This window comes from Oxyura jamaicensis, chromosome 26, assembly GCF_011077185.1.
Source record: "Oxyura jamaicensis isolate SHBP4307 breed ruddy duck chromosome 26, BPBGC_Ojam_1.0, whole genome shotgun sequence".
Classification (NCBI taxonomy): domain Eukaryota; kingdom Metazoa; phylum Chordata; class Aves; order Anseriformes; family Anatidae; genus Oxyura; species Oxyura jamaicensis.
In genome coordinates this window covers 6558859-6576674 of record NC_048918.1, presented here as the reverse complement: position 1 = coordinate 6576674, position 17816 = coordinate 6558859, and the positions used below count along the sequence as shown (strand labels likewise).

Genomic DNA, 17816 nt, shown 5'->3' with positions numbered 1-17816 from the left:
AAAGGCATCGTAAAGTAGATGTAAACAAGTGCCTGACCTTAAGGAATAATCACGTCAGTAAAGGTCTATTGCTGGACCTGAACTTAAAGTAGAAAACAAATACTGCTGAAAGGCCAAACAGTGCTTTGAGAGCATGTAAAAGGATGTTTAAACAGTAACAGTCACAGAAATGTTTTTATTATTATTATTATTTATTTTTTTACTATAAAAGAAGTCATTCCAGTTATTTTCCTCTCAGTAAGTTTGCATAGGCATTAACTGTTATTTTTTGCATGCATATCTTCAGACTGAAGACAGGTCTGTCAGATGCAGCAATGAGGGATCATTATAATTTTGCAGTGCTGCTTATTACTATAAATAGGCATAGTTACCTTTCTGGTTTTGCTAAGTGTAAATCACAGAATCACTTAGGTTGGAAGAGACCTCCAAGATCACCCTGTCCAACCTATGACTAACACTAACCATTCCTCCACTAAACCTTTTCACTACGCTCTATATCTAAACATCTTTTAAATACCTTCAGGGATGGTGACTCGATCACTTCCCTGGGCAGCCCATTTCAACACGTAACAACCCTTTCAGTAAAGTTTTTCCTAATATCCAGCCTAAACCTCCCCTGGCACAACTTTAGCCCATTCCCCCTTGTCCTGTCACCTGGCATGTGGGAGAACAGACCAACCCCCACCTTGCTACAGCCCCCTTTAAGGTACCTGTAGACAGCAATAAGGTCACCCCTGAGCCTCCTCTTCTCCAGGTGGAACAACCCCAGCTCCCTCAGCCGCTCCTCATCAGACTTGTTCTCCAGACCCCTCACCTAGATGTTGCTTAATAGTAATGTCTTATTTTATTATTATTATTATTATTATTTTTTTCCTATCAGAACTTGGTACTCCATAGCTCTTTGGTATTCTGTCTCGATGTTTTTTATAGCTGCGTTGGGGGCTGGGAAATACCAGAGATTCTCACCCCCCCAAAAAAAAGTCTTTTGTAACTTAATTGCTAGCCTCTCTTGGTCCAACTGTTCTAGAAGTAGTCTTGTATCTATCTAGCCATATCTAGACAGTTTAAACGAGAGGTGTGAATGACATGTCTTACTGAAGTAGGGTTTCTACTGTTACTGCAAAATCCTTTGGGTTCTTTATTAATTTTAAATAATGGTTCTAGAGAATTTAAATTTTCAGACTTTGCCTGCAAAGGCATTTCTTTATGCATAAGACAATTACAGTTTTGTACATTGCACAGAACCTGTGACAATCATGCAAATGCTGTCAGCTTGTTATTGCAATTGTGCTGGACAAAGCTTTTGCCATTATGTTCTAGCAGATTCCTCTAGGCTTTCACATAGACTTTGTGACAGTTAAAATAAAATGAAGATATTTGGGTTAGAGTATCAGATTCCAGGAACATTCATGACAATTGCAAGATTGAAAGCAAGATTTTTCTAAGAAAATAAAATTCATATCAGTAAGATATGCGTCCTGTGAATTCTGGTTCCTTTGTTTACTGTTTCATGCAAAGTGTGAATGGCATATGTTATTTGTTGGAGAGCTACAATCATATTGCTAAAGATGAATTAGCATAAATAGAAAAAATGTACTGTGCATCTCAGTAGTATTTCCAGGTGCTACAGTAAATTTGACCCTTGTAACTTACGAGAGTACAGTCAAACTGACAGGAAATGACCATTTCAGACACTTCTAGTCAGGGATTGGGATCATTCCTTTTCTAATATTGCAAATCACTCATGTTTTGTATGTGTCAAACTTTTTGGTTTTCATCTTAATTAAATTGGTTTATAGTCACTTTGATTCACCCTAATAGCTTTTCTGAATGCAATATTTAACTTTTAAAATGGATGTTAGTAGAATTTAAAAAAAAAAAAAAATGTAATGGATTTACAACACTATATAGTGTTAATACTATATATCCTAGGAATAGTAGGAAGTTAGTGATAGTTTGCCACACATTGATAATTTCTTGTCTACCATTACTCAGATTAAAATGCAAAGTACAAAAACTTTGGTAATCAGATTAATAGCTAAGGTTTTACTTTTCTTTTTGGTCAGCCCTATTCATGTCTTCAGTGTAGTCCTGCTGTCTATCTATAGTGCTCTTGGATCAGCAGGCATCATATTTACTTGAGCAGATAAAGATCAAACTGTGTTTTCATCACTCCTGTTGTAGGTAATAGAGGTGAGGGGCAAAGTTACCACTGAATTTTGTATGTTCTACTTTGTGTTGTGATCAGTTAAACCAGGTGGAAACTAGCTCTCGTTCCCAGTGGTTTGTCTAGTACAATCAAAACTTGGCACTGAATCACCAGAGCTAAAGAAAAGGAATAAATTTTACATTTATTTCCAAATTCCTGGGTCTGCACTTCTCACCTGTGCCTGTTCAGCAAATATGATAGGGCTTAGATCACTTTGAAACTCAGAAGGGGACAGTTGACCTGTGTGGGGAAAGAGGGGGTTCTTTTCTGAGTTTCATTTTAAATTTGACGGTATTACACCATAATATAATAATATATATAACAATAATAATAATACCAACTTATGGTATCATTATTCCAGAGAACAGAGTAGCAAGATTTAAAGCTTCACTGTTTCTTCAATTCTTAGAAAGAGTTACAACTTTTTCCATGCACTGTAACAGAAAAGAGAGGCTTACTTACTCTGCTAGTGCAAAGACAAGAAAAAGTATGCCTAGCAATGGTAATGAACACAGGTCTGGACAACGCTAGCGATAAAGCAGAACATGTGTAGATACATAACTGCATGTGCTTAGTTCCAGCTGACTACACTATAAAGCTAGGGTCTTCAAAAAAATGTATTACATACATGGAAAAATACAGTTGCTAATATGAAGGCTGCAAGGATATGTCAGTCTACTGAACTGTTTAATACTATGTGTTGCCCAGTTTTTAATTCTTAGATATATCAAATGTTTTGCTCTGAGCATCTCTTCGTACAATACCTGGAATTTATGAGGAAGGGTTCATACATACACAGTTATTTCTCCTTCTTCCCTAAATTAGATTTTGGTTCTAAATATAAATCTGCAGTCGTATGATTCTATTTTTGTGCATTTCACAACATCCAATTCATCAAAGTAATTCTAGTGATACCTCTTTAGAATAAGACTTTGTGCACACCAGTTTGCAAACCTGTTATGAAATACAGTTTTATTTATATTTAATTGTGAGCAGAAAGTTACATTTCTACCACGTTCTGTTGGAAGCTTACATGTTACAGAGCTTCTGTGGTTTAGTGCAATAGTTTGGCCTAACCCTCTCATGAACACAGTCACTATAATCAGTATTACATTTACCACACTTGCAGCTTACGGCCACAGGGTAGGAATAGTAAGGGATGGTGTGATGAGGACAGCCCGGAATCAGTGCTGTTTGATACAACATCTCTTTGTATGTGCACACGTTTTGGGACAGAGCACTTTTGAGTAGCAGCTTCTTGCCATTGCTGTCCTACAAAGAAAAAAGAAATCCATTGTTTCACAGAAGTATACATGAGTGTTGAAAAACTTCCTTTGGCATTTTCTCCTACATGCAGAAAGCTAACCTCTTTACACTTTGACTAGTTCTGTTATTTTTGGTGTGCTTCTGTTTAGACCTTTCACTTTGAATCTGCATGTGACTGGGCATGACTACACCTCTAGAAGTGTTTGCCTTGCTTTTGTGGTTTTAACTAATGTCCTGTTTGGCTCAAAGTGCTATCAGTACTTTGTATTGGCTGCCTTCTGACCAGAGTGGAAGTTAAAATGCAATGTTGAATAGTGAAGCTCAAGCATAGCATTTGGCATGCCTACATGTGAGATATTCTTAACAGCTATCTGTCACAATAGTAGTTCATTGCCTTTACCACCTGGCAAATTTGTTGGACTCAAAATTAATCAAGTCATTTATGTTAACTAAAAGAGTGACCAAATACAATCTGCTTCTCACTTGTTCCATCCTAACCCCACAAACAGACTAGAGAGGCTCTGCAGCAACAGCAGCAGTCAGTTCGTTGTTATGCCACTGTTGTTCTGAATTCTGTGGAGTTTATGAGCCTTGGCATTTCTCATCCATACCTTCACAACAAGCTAACTGGATACTGTGACAATAATTTGATTTTTCTGTCTATGACAGACATTTTTAGCCTGAATAACTTTCACACTTTTTTTTTTTTTTTTTTTTTTTTCAGCAAGAATAGGCACATCTTTTATAGTGATGGCCTTTATGGAAACAACTGCCTAAAAGAGAGTAACTTCCTGTACCCGAGTCATGCAAAATCCAGCGCAGATGGTGGTGTTGATGGCCAGGCAGTAGGCACATTCCCTTTTCTCCACGTGGATTGTGTACTCTGAAGGAGCACAAAGTGATGCTGTTTGACCAAAAGTCAGGCCAAAGAGGAGAGACATCACAAAGAAGGGACTCATGCTAGACGGGAGGGGAAAAAAAAAAAAAAAAAAAAAAAAAAAAAAAAAAAAAAAAAAAAAACTAATTAAAATCAGACGTGCCTTGCAGTCCTTTTCTCAGAATTCAACAAGAACAGTTATGATAGTCACAGAGTAGAAGTAATCTCAACTTTTTCAGCTACAGCTTCACAAATTATTTTCAATATAAGACATATATTTGAAATAGTACTAACCACTGAACAGAAAAGAAGGGTAAATAAGCCAATAACAATACATATGATCATTTTCCCCACTAAATCATATTACGTGGCACTTTTCACCAATGAGTGATAAAATACTGACACAGAAAAATAACAGGAGGTTTTCCTATCCTTCCCTGCTAAAGGATTTGGAAATGTGACATATGCGAGAGAACATGAGCTCTAGAATTAACCAGAGATGCAGAAATAATCTTAGTGTTTTAAAATACTTTTCTAAAGAAAGCATCTTATAAAATGCTCAAGAGAAAAAAAAAAGGAAACAGTTGTGCATATCAGACATACCACTGTATTTTTTACTTTCCAGTTGGCTTAGAGGCATGGTGAAATGGGAACACTGCCAAGAATTAAATAACAGATTCAAGTAAATTACAATAAAGATTGTCAGCAAAGAGATCAAATCAATGAATCCGCGCATTATCTGTCTGTTGTGCTGACCTCATTTCCCAGACCTGCTGGGGGATCCCAAGAACAAAGATTTGATTAGCTCCAAGACAATTCCAGGGTCTACTCTGTATCTTCTAAACTACAAGTTTAAAATGACAGTGTCTACAAACACATGGACATCACCCTCTCGTCTCTTCCAGCTGTCATTTTCCCATAGCAAAAGTCATTACGCAGTCCGGTTTACCCTGTAGCTGCAACAATGCAAGTCTGGAAAGACCAACCTCTTGTCAGCTGAATTCTTCCCTATTACAGGAACCTGATTCTGCCTTGAGCTGGGAGAGGCAGTGACCCAGCACAAGCTCTGTGTGTGCTTTATACTCTCCAGGCTAATTCCAGGCTGATCTTACTGTTTATATAATTGCATCTGAATTGCTGCTTTCTTATCACAGAGTCATCTATTGAAAATTCATACTGAACCGCAAAGTAAATGTGATAGGAACAAATGTGTCCATAATATCCTAACCTGGAAACTGGAGCTGGAAATCTAATTATTTTAACAGTCATTCTCTGTCATAGGCTTTTAAACTAACCACTGCTTTTAAAAACTTGTTATTGATTAATTTAATTGCTACATAGGACAGCAACGTCATGACAGGGAAGCTAGCATGGAAATGGAGTCATCCTAAATCACGTATGACTAATTCTACCTTTATGTTTTTGGAAAATTTAATAAAGTCTGGTTCACTGCTTGCTCATTACCAGGCAGGCACAAATGAGAGATGCAGTGCTATACACATAAAATAATAAATCTCAAACCAAAGCAATTGCTCTACAGCATGGTTAGGTAAAGCCTGACTTTATCTACTCAAACAAATCATGGAGACAAATCATCTGGCCTTGAACCTACTGAGCAAATACTAAAGGAACAACAATTCACTCTGAAATACTAATTAACAAGGGTATAATCTAGTTTCACTTTGAGAAACTATTTTTTGCAGCACAATGAGAAGCAAAATACTGCACCAACTTCAGTGAAAGTGAGATGTCTACTGATAGGGGAAAAACACTTTTTGTTTAGGGTTTGTGAAACACCTGGGAGGAACAAAAGTGAGAAAAGATAAAGTTAGTGTACATCTTATTCATTTGGAAATGACATTTTTAGCATATAACTTCTCAGGAATTAAATATAACTGTTTCTGGCTTATAGATGTGAACACAATATTAATTTTACACTCAGTAACATCTGTCCAGCTAGTACAGGTGGTGTTTTCATCCATTCCTACAGTGGCGGGGAATGGTTCAGAGAGGACACGAAAAGCCCACCTGATAAACGTGCGGCTCAGAGGCTGGTGCCAACACAGAAGTTTTGGGTTCTTTGACCGCGGGGTGCTCTACTTGGCACCTGGCCTGATGGCCGCAGATGGGTCTCAACTGTCCCCAAGGGGAAAACGGATCCTGGCCCAGGAACTGGCAGGGCTCATTGAGAGGGCTTTAAACTAGGTAAGAAGGGGGGCGGGAATAAAACAAAGCTTGTTGGAGGTGTGCCAGGGGGAACAGTGGCAAGGCTGGGGGAGAAGGCTAAGGCCCAGCTGAAGTGCATTTACACTAATGCACGCAGCATGGGCAACAAGCAGGAGGAGCTGGAAGCCATTGTGCAGCACGCAGGCTATGACTTGGTTGCCATCATGGAAACATGGTGGGACCACTCTCATGACTGGAGTGCTGCAATGTCTGGCTATAGGCTCTTCAGAAGGGACAGGCAGCACAGAAGGGGTGGTGGAGTGGCTCTCTATATTAGAGAGTGTTTTGACGTTGTCAAACTTGAGGCTGGGAATGACAAGGTGGAGTCGCTATGGGTTAGGATCAGCGGAAAGGCCAACAAGGGAAGCATCCTGGTGGGGGTCTGTTATAGACCGCCAAACCAGGATGAGGGGACGGATGAGGAGTTCTACAGGCAGCTGGCAGAAGTTGCGAAATCATCAGCACTTGTTCCTGTGGGGGACTTCAACTTCCCAGACATATCCTGGAAACACAACACAGCCCAGAGAAAGCAGTCCAGGAGGTTTATGGAGAGCGTGGAAGATAGCTTCCTGACGCAGCTGGTTGGCGAGCCAACCAGGGGAGGTGCCCCGCTAGACCTTCTGTTCACTAACAGAGAAGGACTGGTGGGAGACGTGCTGGTCAGGGGCTGTCTTGGGCACAGTGACCACAAAATGGTCGAGTTCTCGATACTCGGCGAAGTCAGGAAGGGGATCAGTAAAACCGCTGTCTTGGACTTCCGGAGGGCTGACTTTGAGCTGTTCAAGACACTGGTTGGCAGAGTCCCTTGGGAGGTGGATCTGAAAGACAGAGGAGCCCAGGAAGGCTGGGCTCTCTTCAAGAAAGAAATCTTAATGGCTCGGGAGCGGACTGTCCCCACATGCCCAAAGACGAGCCGGTGTGGAAGAAGACCAGCCTGGCTGAGCAGAGAGCTATGGCTCAAGCTTAGGAGAAAAAAGAGGGTTTATAATCTTTGGAAAAGAGGGCGGGCCACTCAGGGGGACTACAAGGATGCTGCGAGGCGGTGCAGGGACAAAATCAGAAAGGCCAAAGCTCATCTGGAGCTCAATCTGGCCACTGCTGTTAAGGACAACAAAAAATGTTTTTATAAATACATCATCACAAAAAGGAGGACTAAGGAGAATCTCCACCCTTTACTGGATGCGGGGGGAAACTTAGTAACCAGAGATGAGGAAAAAGCTGAGGTGCTTAACACCTTCTTTGCCTCAGTCTTTAACAGCAAAACCAGTTGTTCTCTGGACGCCCAGTACCCTGAGCTGGTGGAAGGGGATGAGGAGCAGAATGTGGCCCCCACAATCCACGAGGAAATGGTTGGTGACCTGCTACAGCACTTGGATGTACGCAAGTCGATGGGGCCGGATGGGATCCACTCAAGGGTACTGAGAGAACTGGCGCAGGAGCTGGCCAAGCCGCTTTCCATCATTTATCGGCAGTCCTGGCTACTGGGGGAGGTCCCACTTGACTGGCAGCTAGCAAACGTGATGCCCATCTACAAGAAGGGCCGGAGGGTAGACCCGGGGAACTATAGGCCTGTTAGTTTAACATCAGTGCCAGGGAAGCTCATGGAGCAGATTATCTGGGGTGTCATCATGCGGCAGTTGCAGGGCAAGCAGGTGATCAGGCCTAGTCAGCATGGGTTTACGAAGGGCAGGTCCTGCTTGACAAACCTGATCTCCTTCTATGACAAGGTGACACGCTTAGTGGATGAGGGAAAGGCTGTGGACGTGGTCTACCTTGACTTTAGTAAGGCATTTGACACTGTCCCCCACAGCATTCTCCTCAGGAAACTGGCTGCTCATGGCTTGGACTGGCGTACACTTCGTTGGGTTAAGAGCTGGCTGGATGGCCGGGCTCAGAGAGTTGTGGTGAATGGAGTCAAATCCAGTTGGAGGCCCGTCACTAGTGGAATCTCCCAGGGCTCAGTACTGGGACCAGTCCTCTTTAACATCTTCATCGATGATCTGGACGAGGGGATCGAGTGCACCCTCAGCAAGGTTGCAGACGACACCAAGTTAGGTGCGTGTGTCGATCTGCTCGAGGGTAGGAAGGCTCTGCAGGAGGATCTGGATAGGCTGGAGCGATGGGCCAAGGCCAACGGTATGAAGTTCAGCAAGGCCAAGTGCCGGGTCCTGCACCTGGGGCACAACGCCAAGCAGCGCTACAGGCTGGGAGATGAGTGGTTAGAAAGCTGCCTGGCAGAGAAGGACCTGGGAGTAGTGGTTGACAGTCAGCTGAATATGAGCCAGCAGTGTGCTCAGGCGGCCAAGAAGGCCAGCAGCATCCTGGCTTGCATTAGAAACAGCGTGGCCAGCAGGTCCAGTGAAGTGATTGTCCCCCTGTACTCGGCTCTGGTGAGGCCGCACCTCGAGTACTGTGTTCAGTTTTGGGCCCCTCGCTACAAGAAGGACATGGAGGTGCTTGAGCGAGTCCAGAGAAGGGCAACAAAGCTGGTGAAGGGTCTGGAGAACAAGTCTTACGAGGAGCGGCTGAGGGAGCTGGGACTGTTTAGCCTGGAGAAGAGGAGGCTCAGGGGCGACCTTATTGCACTCTACAGGTACCTGAAAGGAGGTTGTAGCCAGGTGGGGGTTGGTCTATTCTCCCATATGCCTGGTGACAGGATGAGGGGGAATGGGCTAAAGTTGCGCCAGGGGAGGTTTAGGTTGGATATTAGAAAGAACTTCTTTACTGAACGGGTTGTTAGTCACTGGAATAGGCTGCCCAGGGAAGTGGTTGAGTCACCATCCCTGGAGGTCTTTAAAAGACGTTTAGATGTAGAGCTTAGGGATATGGTTTAGTGGAAGATTTGTTAGCGTTAGGTCAGAGGTTGGACTCGGTGATCTTGGAGGTCTCTTCCAACCTAGACTATTCTGTGATTCTGTGATTCTGTGACTTAGCAACAGAAGTATAACACTTATTTTGGTACTACTCCAATATGATGCTTAGCTTTATATTTTTCTGAGCTATTTTAAATGCAGTTAAACATACAGTCTATATAAGTATAGACATACAAACACAAATGTAGATAATGATATACAATACACATATACATGACATATATATGTGTGGGTTTGGTTGTTTAAAACTTTAGTCATGGAAATGTTCTTTATTGGAAAACCTTAGGAATATTTCAAAGCAGATAATGATCCTGAAAGGAAAAGGAAACACTTCATAGAACTAAATCCTGGAAAGGACAAAAAGTGCCCAAAATAAGAATTAAAAACAGCACAAATTTGTCCTATAAGAAAAGTCCAAATGGCAGAATATTATGTATGACCCTTGCATGCGTAGCTGAAGTAGGTACAGCTTATTCTTTTCTCAAACGGTTTCTCAGTGATTTACAAATGTAGCTTTAGGTAGTTGGAGATATGTTTGTATGCACTGATCTTGACATGAAGAGCATTACATCCATGTTTAAAGTGTCCTCAATATATCCTAATTACACTGAATATAGACAGAGGACAAAAGAGAGTATGAAGGCATATATTCTTTGCTGCTTTGAAGTGCTAATTTCTCCAATTAGTGAAAAATAAGTAATTGACTGGGGGGATTAGGAAAAAAAATGATTCAGCATTTACTTTAAAAATATTTAGTGAAATGTCTGAGAAGATCAACAGCCACGAAAAAAAAAAAAAAAAAAAAATCTTAGTGAAGATGAAAAAGAATGCAGCAGTGAAAACAATAGTAATGTAAAGAAAAAAGAAAAGAACTAAAGAACTATCAGTATTAGAAGTTGGGAAAATGTAGAAAATTGGTACAGAAATCTGGACAACAGAATATAAACTTCTGTCAGGACAGAGGCCAAGAGGGATGTTACTAGCTGAAGACAAACTGTTGATGCAAAGTAAGTGCAAAGTCATCAGTAACTACATGTGCATTTGAAAACGTGGTGGCTGACAAACCAACATACACATTTGCAATAAAAGTCCTTAAATAAGATGTAAAAGAAATATTTAAAAATTATCACCTCAAAGCTAAGGATCTTTTGCTTCCTACTGCTAATACCAATAAGTCTTAGAATACTGGGGAAATTTCAAAACATTAAGAAAAGTGCTTATATTATGCCAATATTTAAAGAGAGAATGTTGACCCAGGTAACACTCAACCAGCTAGCCTGACATCTATCACTGATAAATCAGGTAAAATAACAGAAAGTTGATACAGGATTTGAGCAATAAAGAATTAAAGGATGAGAACATAATTAATGCTAGTCAGGATGGTGTTACATAAAATAGGTCATGTCACACAAACCTGATTTCATTCTTTGAGGTGATTATGAATTTGGTTGTTAAGGCAACTACATAGATGTAATGTCCTTAGTTCCATCTGTCCAGAGCCCTACTGTCATGAAAAGTTAGAGCTGTTAGGCAGAGTATGCTGAATGCTAGGAATTCTCCATAACTGCAGCAGGCAGTATAATTTGAACAGTGCATTTGTTCGTTGAAACATTTTTACTCAGCTTCTGAATGTACTGCAGTGCATTACAGTAATATCTGACCAAATATTAAGAATTAAAATTATTTCATCTGGAAACACAACAAATTAGTCTGAATAGACCTTCAGACTAATGTGACTATTGCTCCTTGTACTCAAGTTATGATCATACCAAAACAGATACAGAGAGAACATCCTTCCTATTACCTCTTCTTTCCTGGCATCACCTTAACCTGGCCATTTGTCAGAGATGCAGTGGAGTGATATACATATTCCTATTTCTTCAGTCATTTACACCAATGATTAAGCTGGTAGAAAAATTTTCCATGAGCGTCCTGGATACGACTGTAGGTTTCTTTCACTACAGACCTCTCTAAATATTTGATGGGATTGAGACCCCAGTACCTTTTGGGAACAGCAATACAGTGTGACAACCTATGAGTGCATAAAAAGCTTCTTTCCTATAGTTTGCTAAAATCCATAGTTCAGTATCTGATGCTTATGGATTTGTTTCTTTCGTTGCCCCCTTGCTGACCTTCAGACTATTCAGTGATAGAAAGTTTAATGCACTTTTACAGCCAGCAGCTTTGTAGCTGTGTTCTGGAACAGCCAGTTAGGTTTTTAATTATTAATCTTTAACCTTTCTGTTAACTATACCATTCCATTCAGTCACATCAGTTATTTTACACTTTCACTAAGGGAAAGATAATATACTGATGTTCTGTAAGAAGTGCTCTCTGTGAACAGAATTTCCAAAACATAAAATTATTGGGTTTGTTACCCAGGAATCTCTGAAATGGGCTACAGAAATTCAGTGCATGCCCAAAGCTTATATGTAGAAATAACTTTGTATGATTCTCCATCACTGCCCAATGCCTAAAATAAAAGTAGGAACAATGAAGATAAGTTACCACAAATTCTTCTTACTCACTCTGTTAGTGGCACAACACAATGAAAACTTTATAATCTTATGAGCAGGTTAATTTACAGTGCAGAATGGTAAAGTCTTGATTCCACTGCTGGAAAGCAAAGGGGAGAGGCACCTGGGAGTCCTGGTGAACAGCCAGATGACCATGAGCCAGCACTGTGCCCTTGTGGCCAAGAAGGCCAATGGCTTCCTGGGGTGTATCAGAAGGGGTGTGGTTAGTAGGTCAAGAGCTTCTTGTTCCCCTCTACTCTGCCCTAGTGAGACCACATCTGGAATATTGTATCCAGTTCTGGGCCCCTCAGTTCCAGAAGGACAGGGAACTGCTTGAGGGAGTCCAGTGCAGAGCCACAAGGATGATTAAGGGAGTGGAGCATCTCCCTCACGAGGAAAGGCTGAGGGAGCTGGGGCTCTTTAGCTTGGAGGAGACTAAAGGGTGACCTCATTAATGTTTACAAATATGTAAAGCGTGAGTGTCAGGAGGATGGAGCCAGGCTCTTCTCGGTGACACCCAATGATAGGACAAGGGGCAGTGGATGCAAGCTGGAACATAGGAGGTTCTGCTTAAATATGAGACAAAACTTTTTTTTTACGGTGAGGGTGACAGAACACTGGGACAGGCTGTCCACGGGGGTTGTGGAGTCTCCTTCTCTGGAGACTTTCAAAACCCGCCTGGATGCGTTCATGTGTGACCTGATCTAGGTGTTCCTGCTCTGGCAGGGGGATTGGACTAGAAGATCTTTCAAGGTCCTTTCCAATCCCTAACAGTCTGTGATTCTGTGATATAGGCATATAGTATTGTGGATCTTAAAACTGAAACATGTCCATGTTTCCAAACAGATGAAAGTCAAAAGCTTTGCTTATAAAAAAATATATAAAAAAAAAAAAAAAAAAAAGTCAGAAACAACAACAAAAGACAAAATCAGATTTCTACAAGATTTGTATTCTGATAGAGGAATTATTTCCAAGCCCGTCTTATTGTAAACCTCCACTGATAAAAGGAAATCTGATCATGATATGCTGCCATAGAACAAGTTTTTTTGCCATCAGGTTTTGCATTTAAACAGACTGTGGCTGCTGAATTTTCAAAGCTAATTTCTCTATTGCAAGTCTCTCTGTAATAAGCTTGAAACAGAGCTCTTATCTGTTAAATTTGTAGATTCACAGATGACTGCTCTTCTCTTTCTTTCCTAGGATTAGCTGCAGCTGTCAAGCACAGATTAAAAGGGCAATTCTCTTTGTTGCATATGATACGCCAACAATTTCCACTTATGATCTGAAAGTACTTCATAGTCCTATTTGTTGTTGTGGCTTCTAAGGTGGACACTTTATATTTGGTTACATTTAATTGGAGAGTGCTAGATGTCAGTTCCTGTTATTCTAAGATATGAAATGTCTACATGAAGGACAAAAATTAAAAAAAAAAAAAAAATGACAACAACAAAACCACCACCACCACCAAAGAAAACCAGAAGTCTTCTACAGGATTATCAGGAATGAATGACTATACTCCACAATATCGTAATAACACTAAGTGGTAAAAGTCACAAACAATTTTCATTTTATTATGGTTGTAATGTTTTCCTGATTTGACTGGCAATCTGATAGGCCGGCAGTAGGGAATTAGACAGACTCTTCACTGATGAAGTTCCTGTATGGAGACTTGGCAATATGCACATACAGGTTTTTTTTTGTTTTGTTTTGTTTTTTCTTTAAAGATCCTTGTGGTTTAGAAATTTAATGGAATATTATTATATGTGCTTTAGAAATAGCTGTCCTTCATAATAACAATCACACATACCTGAGTATATATATTTTTTTTTAATTAAGATTTTAATAACTTTCCTCCATATGTTTGGGAAAAGTTGTTTAAAGCAATTCTGCCTGTACAGTGTCTGATTCTGAAAAATCTACTTTTTAAAGCCACTGTGATCAGTAAAAAAATACAGTAGCTAGGACATAAAAGTGCTTCCAAGCACTGGATTTTCAGACTGTCCTGTAATACAAACTGAAAAGAAAATCTTTCCCTGCTGTTAAATTAAAAACTAAAGACTGAATTTGTCTGTTTTCCAAGATTTATACAATTAACTTTTTCATTTTATATTTTTTTCCAAATAATTTTATTTTAGCAGGAGGAGCTTATCTAAGGAATTTCAAGACCATTCTGGCTATTACCTTCAACAGCATCACTGTTTCCTATTTTAGAGTAATTTTTAACAAGCACAGGAAAAGCATTGCTCAGCATCACAGCACTGACTGAACAAATACTCTCCTGAAACAGGCTGGCTCAACCTTTTTTGAAATGATGTTTTATGAAGACAAGCCTGCATTTCCAAATGTAAAACAATTGCATCATCAGGCACAAGAGTTTTTTAAATCTGCTTCTTAGAGCACTGAAACACAGTAACATATTCACATATGCCACTACCTGGCAGTGAGTTTTGGGAGTGTTTCATGCCAAGGCTAGTGTAGATCTGCTCTGCTAAATGCAGAACATTTCCTGGATGCCTCTCAAATACCACTGGTGTTGGATAAAATGTAAGTGGATTGCCATGCAGGCTTTGTACAAACTGTGGAAACGGAAACACAGTAAAGCTGCTGTAGATCATAGGCTTAGGGAGGAGTACTCCTCCGTGCCAAGAAGTAACAAATCATTATCTGCACAATCATTATCAATTATATTCTTGCTTATAAGATATTTTACACATCAGACAGAGAAGGCCACAGCCTCCATAAAACTAATTTGTAAGATTCAGAATAAAAAGAAATGTAACAAATATATAATGTTTGTATTTCATGTTAGTCAAAATACAATTATTTCTCAAAATAGCATTAAAAAAAGAAAGAGTCTGTTCAAATAATAACTATATTTATTGTCACAGGCTAATAAACATTTTAAAACCTTGTTAAATAAGCAGTTAGAAATTAGCTTATCTTGCCAATGCTTTCAATTAAAGCATATACGTATAAATATACATATATACACGTATAAATGTATGTATATACAGACATATGTATATTTTTCATTTAAATATATATATATAAATCTTACTTGTGGTAAGTAGAAATAGCCAATTACAAATGTCATGGCTACTATTGGAATTTAGTCTTAAAAGCTTTTAGCAAAATCCCACAAATAAAAGCATCAATATTCACTACTAGGAATAGCTGCTATCTGGTAGCTTTTAGTTTTTATTTTTATTTTTTTAATTGTGTGCTACCTGAAGGATTCATTTACATTTGCTTTTCCTGTGCAAACTGGTTTAATGCCTAAAACAATGTTTTCAGTTTTACTATAAGTAAATACAAATAATAATAATAATAATAATAATACCATTAATACCACTATAGAAAGCTTACAGGAAATTTAATCACCTAGGAAGGATGTAGAGTTGTACTTGCCTCATACTATGCCTGTTTCTGTTTCCGGTAAGTTTTCTATAGTGGTATTAATGTTATTTTTGTATTTTTGGCAAATAATTTATACAAAAAATGCATACTTGTGGTATCAGACTGCCAAGACACCACTGGAGAATAATGTAGTCCAAACTGACTACGTTACATTTGAGTCTAGACACGGGCAATACACCCTTCTAATTGTTCAAGTGGAAAAAAGACCTTTCTCCACCTTCAAGACATTTTAAGTACTACAAGACTCATTGTAACACATACAAACTTATAATAGTTCAGTAGCATTTTTAATTCTTACCGCTCATGTTTCTTATAATTTCTTCTCGGACAATGTCAGATACAAGGTATATGCACCACTATCCAGGAAATCATGCTTGACAGATGACAAGAAAAACATATAAGATCTCAAAAAAAAAAAAGTATTTACTTACTTTTCCACAGAAAGTCATTCAAACCACGTTCTCTGGAACGAGCAAAGTTATGAATGTGTGTAAGCTAAGCTTGATGTGGATTTTGGATCTTAACTTGAATATTGCAAAATTATAACTTACGGATCTATATGTGAGCCACAGCTGAGAACACTAAGTCTCTTAGACTTTGAAATAACTTTTTTTTTTTTATTATTTTTGATCACTCAGTAACTACCTTGGGAGTCAAATCTGCATATTTGTTGAAGATAACAATAGCAACACTCAAAAATAGAAATGTGCCATCTTGAAATGAAGTAACAAACATTGACGGGTATTTAGATCTTGTATAAAACACCAACCCCTATTAAAATAGATGACACATGGTACATACATGTTGTGTTTCCTTGCATACATTCTCTTTTTCCTGCTAAGTAGGTAAAGAGAGATTAGTGAGTGACATCCCAAACTGAACTGGAGAATAACTGACTTTCACTGACATTCTATGTACATGATAAATAATGTACATGTGAGAGGCTTAAAGGGATTATTTTACACTACTTCTTGTAATCTTTTTTGAAAAGAACAGACAGCTGAAACTTGTGTTTTATAACTTGTGTTTAATGTTCTTTGTTTGGTCTACTTTACACTGTTCAAGTAGATACATCATAAAATCAGTATTTTGCAAATGTATGAAATACATTTCCAGCAACAAAAGTCATTCTAGTTTCTCAGAAAATTTTCTTGCACAGCACATTCCATTTCCAAATATGGAGGGAAAAACAGTACATTGTTTTAGATCTTTGGAAAATATTTGTCAGTAAATAATAATTTAATACGAGTTAAATACATAAAAAAATATGAATATCACTGCTCAGCAGGTAAGTCATAAGGAACCTGAAATACTAGCCTACACATGAAAGTGCTGCAAAAACTAATGAAATACGTTTTGCTACCCACTTCAGATGAATCCAGGATTTTTATTTTTCTTACTATTTTTAAGATGTACCTGCAGTTTTCTTGTTATCCTTAGGCTCTGAAGCAGGTTTTTGTTGTTGTGGAACCAAGATTAATTAAAGATTAATCCAGAAATATATGTTACTCTATTCTTATGCTTACATGACAGAATTCTTAGGAAAGCTGTCTGGTGATTTATATATGTGTTCTAATAAATAAAGCAACAACATATGGTTCCACAGTTTATGCTTCAAATTAACAATTTAAAGACATCTTACTACTGTGTTTACAACCTTAAAATGTGTACATATTTTGTTCCTAATGAAGCTGAAATCTTCTTATACCTATGTAATACTATTGAAAATCCAATCTTAAAAGTTCCAACTGTTCTAACATACCAAAGTAGTAGCTATTGCAAACAAAAGTCTAAAAAGACAGTTCTGACATTTACAATTAAAGAAAAAGCAAGACAATCTCACATAAAAATGCAAGCATTTTAGCAGCTTCAGCATTTCATTTACTAAATAATATCCTTTTGTTAATTATATGTTAAGAAAAAGGGAGCAAATTTTTCATAACAGAACTGAAATTTGTTACGGCCAGTATTTCTAATGCCAGATCTATTTTTTTGAAACAGCTTTCTTCATAGTTGGACTAATTTCAAAAAAAAACTTTTTATAGTATAGTGAGTGAAATGTTTAAAATGCTCCACAGATTGTAGTAGTTCTATGTCTATAAGGACTATCTGTAAAAAGAAAACGAATGTAGTATTAAACATACTGAGCAACACAGAAAAAATGCAAGAATGTACTAACTCTCAAAGAATAATAATACTGTGGTTGCACTAATCAAATAATGCTGGGCACTAGTCTTTTTTTTTTTTTTTTTTAAGTAAAGAGTTTTTCAGCTTCTTTAATTTTTCTTTTCCTGTCCATTTTGGAAACTGCAGTCCACCCAGCCTCTCTCATTTTTCTCATAGTTGTAAGTTTCAGTGCAGAGCCTGGAGCTTTCAGGTTTGATGTAGTCAGTTTCTAAGAAGAAAAAATTAAGCCATCCATTAGTTTCTAA

The 17816-nt window shown here is 38.6% G+C and overlaps 2 protein-coding genes across 5 annotated transcripts in view; both read right to left on the bottom strand.

The window, feature by feature from the left end:
* Window positions 1–3196: 3196 nt before the first annotated feature.
* Window positions 3197–12095, bottom strand: TSHB (thyroid stimulating hormone subunit beta). 2 transcript variants are annotated; one of them, XM_035347149.1, is made up of 3 exons: window positions 12037–12095; window positions 4273–4435; window positions 3197–3481 (listed from the first exon to the last, which is right to left on the bottom strand). In XM_035347149.1, exons 2-3 carry the CDS (start codon window positions 4432–4434, stop codon window positions 3239–3241), a joined length of 405 nt encoding a protein of 134 aa, XP_035203040.1. In that variant the 5' UTR covers window position 4435; window positions 12037–12095; the 3' UTR covers window positions 3197–3238. The 2 variants fall into 2 exon arrangements, with proteins under 2 accessions (XP_035203040.1, XP_035203041.1); XM_035347150.1 differs by lacking the exon at window positions 12037–12095 and adding an exon at window positions 5339–5382.
* Window positions 12096–16394: 4299 nt separating this feature from the next.
* SYCP1 (synaptonemal complex protein 1) overlaps window positions 16395–17816 on the bottom strand; it is a 29448-nt gene continuing 28026 nt past the window's right edge. For all 3 annotated transcript variants that reach the window (XM_035347254.1, XM_035347256.1, XM_035347255.1), the window contains one exon: window positions 16395–17779. In XM_035347254.1, coding sequence (XP_035203145.1) covers window positions 17636–17779 — 144 coding nt within the window. In that variant the 3' untranslated portion in view covers window positions 16395–17635. The remainder of the gene's footprint in view (window positions 17780–17816) is intronic.

Excerpts from the sequence above, each read along its gene's own strand:
- TSHB (XM_035347149.1), bottom strand. The coding sequence starts at position 4,434 with ATGAGTCCCTTCTTTGTGATGTCTCTCCTCTTTGGCCTGACTTTTGGT. Across the intron at positions 3,482-4,272 it reads CTGGATTTTGCATGACTCGG|GACAGCAATGGCAAGAAGCT; the intron begins GTACAGGAAGTT and ends TTTTCTTTGTAG.